At 46.5% G+C, this 5938-nt stretch overlaps 1 protein-coding gene across 1 annotated transcript; it reads left to right on the top strand.

Moving 5' to 3' along the window:
- The first annotated feature begins 220 nt into the window (after positions 1-220).
- Positions 221-5584, top strand: trim65 (tripartite motif containing 65). The gene is made up of 7 exons (XM_002939977.5): positions 221-329; positions 435-897; positions 2798-2893; positions 3110-3343; positions 3486-3657; positions 3740-3832; positions 4809-5584. The coding sequence occupies exons 2-7, from the start codon at positions 442-444 to the stop codon at positions 5369-5371; spliced, it is 1614 nt and encodes a 537-aa protein (XP_002940023.1). The 5' UTR covers positions 221-329; positions 435-441; the 3' UTR covers positions 5372-5584.
- Positions 5585-5938: the final 354 nt, after the last annotated feature.

Raw genomic sequence — 5938 nt, 5'->3', positions numbered from 1 at the left:
GGCTATGGAATAAAACCAAAGCACTTTTATGACATATTTATTGACAGAAGCACTGATTAGAGTTGGATACAATTACAGGGCTAATAAAATAACATTGAAATGACAATACACCTTTAAAGACTAATTGAATGAAATGCCTTTACTCAGGCAGCTCCTCCACTCTGTATTCCACCCTCTCCTCTTGTGTTTCAGCCAATCCTGTCTCTCCTCCTCTAGCCCCTCCCTCCAGCTGCTTTACTCCCGTTTGCTTTCGGTTTCCCAGACACTTCTCTGGTCTGATCTCCTCCCTGGATTACTGCACGACTGCCAGCCCTGCACCTGAGTAGAATGTAAGCTCTTGGGGCCACACATTTCTCTTATATTGATTTTCCTTAGCACTACACAGTACTTGTTGAGGCATTTTATATGTCAGTGTAAATATTCTGTCTTTCCAGCCTGAGAATGTCGGACCCCGGTTTCACGTCGAATGATATCCGAAGCAGTTTAAAGTGCAGCATTTGCCTGGAATTGTTCACCATGCCGGTGTCTACGGCCTGCGGGCACAATTTCTGCCAGAAATGTATCAATGATCACTGGGATCAAGAGGTTCGGAAGCAGATTCCCTACTCCTGCCCACGGTGCCGGAAGATATTTCCTGAGCGCCCCGAAACCCCCAAAAATGTGGATCTCAGCGACTTGGTTGAGACAGTAAGGGCTTTGGAGAAGCAGAACGTATCCCAAGAGCCGGAAATTCAAAGGAAGAGAAACGTGTGTCCAGCTACAAAGTGTCAGCGGCACAACCGCAACTTCGAGTTGTTCTGTTGCACAGAGAAGCGCTGCGTCTGTTCCAAATGCTACATGGTGGAATGCCGCAATCATACACTGGAGTCCATTGAGGAGAAGAGACAGATGGAAGAGGTAAGAGATGGCACCTTCAAAACTTACCATGGGCCCTATAGTCTTAAAGGGAAACTCCACCCAAAAAAGTAAACATAATTTCAAACAACTTTTCAATATATATCAATTAAAAAATATGCAGCCTTTCCATGATGATATGGTTGGAACAGTTCCCTAAGCCCCGCCCCCTGTTCCCCTGCTGATCTGGCTGGCTACTTTGTGACTCAAAAAAAATGTAACAGTAGTCGCCTGTCCTCAGCTTACCTTCAGCCTGCATCCTCCCAATCCCACAATTCCTTGCACACATGATGTCAATAAGGAGAGGAACATCACAGTGCAATGCATTGTGGGTTATGTAGTTCCTGCATGCTGTCTGTAAGCTGTGGAGAAGTTGATACAATTTGTAACATCAGTGTTATAGTCCCTCCTCCCCTGCCAGGATTCCAAATGATGCAGAAAGAGAAGAACTGTTTTGCAGCTGGATTTCAGCATATACAAATGGTTTTTATTCATACTTTTTGGAGGAGCAGATTACAGGTATATTAGGGATTTCTATGTTGGTGGGACTTCTACTGGTCTCTAAAAAAAAATGGGTTTAATCAAGGTGCATGCCAGTACAGTGGGTAGCGTTGATGCTTTGTATCACATATTGATTCTCATCAAGGTCTTTCCAGAAGAAGATTGTCTACATGGGCTTCCTCCAAGGCCAGAATTTGTATAAAATCCACATAAGCCCATACCTAGAGCATTCCTAAAATAAGTATATCTTCATTTCATCTACATGGGCTTCCTTCAAGGCCAGGATCAGTATAAAGGCCACATAAACCCATACCTAGAGCATTCCTAAAATAAGTATATCTTCATTTTATCTACATGGGCTTCCTTCAAGGCCAGGATCAGTATAAAGGCCACATAAACCCATACCTAGAGCATTCCTAAAATAAGTATATCTTCATTTTATCTACATGGGCATCCTTCAAGGCCAGGATCAGTATAAAATCCACATAAGCCCATACCTAGAGCATTCCTAAAATAAGTATATCTTCATTTCATCTACATGGGCTTCCTTCAAGGCCAGGATCAGTATAAAGGCCACATAAACCCATACCTAGAACATTCCTAAAAAAAAGGCTGTCTTCATCGCATCTACATGGGCTTCCTTCAAGGCCAGGATCGGTATAAAGGCCACCTAAGCTCAGGCCTAGAGCATTCCTAAAATAAGTCTGTCTTCATGGCATCTATATGGGCTTCCTCCAAGGCCAGGATCTGTTCTAACAATGTGACTCAGCATCTCCCAAACTCTTTTTTCATTGGGAAAGAGAGGGAGGTTTGTTTTTATTAAGGGCAACCCCGTCAGTGTTTCCCTGGCGCAGGGCATCTACAAGGGCTTCCCCAAGGCCAAGATCTGTATAAAGGCCACATAAGCCCATACCTAGAGCATTCCTCCTAAAAGAAGTCTGTCTTCATTGCATCTACATTGGCTTCCTTCAGGATCTGTATAAAGGCCACCTAAGCTCAGGCCTAGAACATTCCTAAAATAAGTCTGTCTTCATGGCATCTATATGGGCTTCCTCCAAGGCCAGGATCTGTATAAAGGCCACATAAGCCCAGGCCTAGAGCAGAACAAGTTTGGGAAGGTCTGTGGGAGGCAGATAATGGAAAAGGTATGAACACCACTGACTTGAACTTTGAACCCAAACTGGGCTCCAGGCTGCCACTGCTCCATGCTCCCCTAGTGGGAAGGAGGGCACAGTTTGGGTACAGGGTTATTTAATTAGCAAGTGACAGTCAGAGAACACTATAAAGGAGCAAGATGTACCTCTAAAAGACATAGCGGCAATCCACATTGCAGTATCTTTATTATCACATTATGGTTTGTGATGAGAACTTTTGATATATTATTATCCACCCTTTGCTTTAGGAGCAGCTTAGGAAGTCTTTACTTGGCAATGCCAATCAAAAGGAGGAAATACGGGCAGCGATTGAAAAGCGCCAGCAGCTCACTGGAAATATTAAAGTAAGTAACACCTTAAGCGCTTGTTACGGGCGTATAGTTATGGAAAATAATATGGCAGCTTGGAGACACATGTATAAATACAGATATATAACGAAGGAATATTCCAGCCATACAAAAAGCAATGGCCTTATGTAGTACTATACAAGAGGAAACCACATGGCAGCTCCCACCCATGAACATAAAGTAAATAAACATTATCTCTTACCTCTTGTGCAGACGTCATGTGACAAGATGGAGACCTGTATCTTGGCTAAGTTTGAGGAGCTGAGCAATGTTCTTGAGGTGTGCTGTACCATGTCCATAGAGACATTACGGAGTGAAGAGGGGGTAGCCTTGGCTAAAGCGGAGCAGAGTCTGGAGCAGCTGCAAAAGCATTTGGAACGAGTGGAGCAACATGAAAACGAAGCGGAACAGTTGTGCCAAAACCCAGATGATGTTGCGTTTCTCCAGGTAGGAGGCAAATGTCAGCAGAGCAATTAAACGCATCACAAAGCGTAACTAATATTAGCTATGGACCAATGTCCATCAGGGCCCACCTATGTTTTACTACAGCGGGAAAGTGATGCCCAAGATCTCACATTGTCTGTTACAGGGCTTTACTTTGCTTGTGCCTCCTGAAGCCATTCCTGTGCTGCCCAGTATGCCATTATGTGGCTCCTCACAGGTGGATGCAGTAACCAGAATCCTGCCGCAGGTCATTAATCTTCTGAAGGTAGAATTCCCTAATGCCCTGCTCAATGAGCCATCACAGGCTGAAGTCAAGGGTGAGTCTGTCGCTTTCATGGTGCCAGGTAGGTACAAACTGCCTTCTAGGGTATTTCACAGGACCTATACCTTCTTTTATAGAGACCTCATGCACTCCATCTCCACCTAAAGCAAAGACAAGGCCAAGCATCACTCCTTCCACAATGAGTCAACTGAGAGCAGAACTTTATAAAGGTGAGAATGGTAGCACCCCTGGTGAACTAGCCTTGTACCAGGCCTGGACTGGGATTCAAATAATGCCCAGGCATTTAAAGTACACAGAGACCCATAGAGCCCCCCATCATCCCTATATATCAGCGTTTTTCAACCACTGTTCCGCGGCACACTAGTGTGCCGCGAGATGTTGCCTGGTGTGCCGTAGGCAGGGCACCAATGTACTAGGGGGGCACTGCTCTTGGCACCAATGTACTAGGGGGGCACTGCTGCTGGGCACCAATGTACTAGGGGGGCACTGCTCTTGGCACCAATGTACTAGGGGGGCACTGCTGCTGGGCACCAATGTACTAGGGGGGCACTGCTGCTGGGCACAGAGTTAAATTTTTTAACATTTTCTAATGGTGGTGTGCCTCGTGATTTTTTTCATGAAACAAGTGTGCCTTTGCCCAAAAAAGGTTGAAAAACACTGCTATATATAGTCTATGGCATCTTAAACCAGCCCCTCTGGCATTTGCCTGAACCCACAGATTGCCAGTCTGGGCCTGGGCCCTGGCATTCCCAGTACCCAGAGGCACAAACAGCCCCCCCAGCCCAATAAATAGTGACTGTCTATGGCACCTTACAGCAGCCCCTCTGGCATTTGCCTGAACCCACAGATTGCCAGTCTGGGCCTGGGTCCTGGCATTCCAAGTACCCAGAGGCACAAACAGCCCCCCCAGCCCAATAAATAGTGACTGTCTATGGCACCTTACAGCAGCCCCTCTGGCATTTGCCTGAACCCACAGATTGCCAGTCTGGGCCTGGGTCCTGGCATTCCAAGTACCCAGAGGCCCAAACAGCCCCCCCCCCCCAGCCCAATAAATAGTGACTGTCTATGGCACCTTACAGCAGCCCCTCTGGCATTTGCCTGAACCCACAGTGCAGAGAGAAAGCTTCCCATGCCCACTCTTGCCCCAAGGTGCTACCACACTGACAACTCTCCTCTCCCTTTTAGATTACCGTAACTTGACGTTTGAGCCCAGAAGTGCAAACAAGTACATCCAGCTGTCACGTCAGAACTGCAAGGCCTCCCACAAGATGAGTTCCCAGGGGGCGGAGGTTCTTATATCCTCCTCTACTTTCCAAACCTGGCAAGTCATGTGTACAGAGGGGTTCTCCAGTGGCCACCACTACTGGGAAGTGGAGCTTTCTGCACATTTCGTAGAAGTAGGAGTAGCGTACGACTGCCTGGAGCGCAGTAAAAACGAACAGAACAAGATAGGGCGCAACCCCTTCTCATGGAGTCTGCAGATACATAGCAGATGCCACTCAGCCTGGCATGCTAATACAGAGCAGCAACTGCAGGCCCCCAAGTACACAAAGGTGGGAGTCAGTCTGGACTGCGAGGCTGGCACTCTTACGTTCTATGGAGTGAGGGATGGTGGCCTGGAACTTCTCCATTCGTTCAGCTGTATCTTCTCCCAGGCACTGTACCCCACATTCTGGATTGGAGAGGGAGCGAGTGTCAGCTTGTTCCAGTACAGCGCTGAGCCAGGAAATACATCCCACGGGGAGTGATATCTGGGTGTAGAACAGACATTCATGTTGTCAATATACCCTTTTTAAAAATAAGCCACCCAATGGGAAACAATCATTTAACCCACGTCTGTAAAAATCCTCTTAAAGGGAGCACAAACCCCAAAATAAAACGTTGCTTAATAAAATACAGCGGCTTGCAAAAGTATTCGGCCCCCTTGAACTTTTCCACATTTTGTCACATTACAGCCACAAACATGAATCAATTTTATTGGAATTCCACGTGAAAGACCAATACAAAGTGGGGTACACGTGAGAAGTGGAAGGAAAATCATACATGATTCCAAACATTTTTTACAAATAAATAACTGCAAAGTGGGGTGTGCGTAATTATTCAGCCCCCTTTGGTCTGAGTGCAGTCAGTTGCCCATAGACATTGCCTGATGAGTGCTAATGACTAAGGCCGTCCACCTAAACTCACAGGCCGAACAAGGAGAGCGCTGATCAGAAATGCAGCCAAGAGGCCCATGGTGACTCTGGGGGAGCTGCAGAGATCTACAGCTCAGGTGGGGGAATCTGTCCATAGGACAACTATTAGTCGTGCACTGC

The sequence above is a fragment of the Xenopus tropicalis genome, chromosome 10, assembly GCF_000004195.4.
Source record: "Xenopus tropicalis strain Nigerian chromosome 10, UCB_Xtro_10.0, whole genome shotgun sequence".
Lineage (NCBI taxonomy): Eukaryota > Metazoa > Chordata > Amphibia > Anura > Pipidae > Xenopus > Xenopus tropicalis.
Note: the sequence above shows the minus strand (reverse complement) of the source record. Positions and strands in the feature narration are given on the sequence as shown.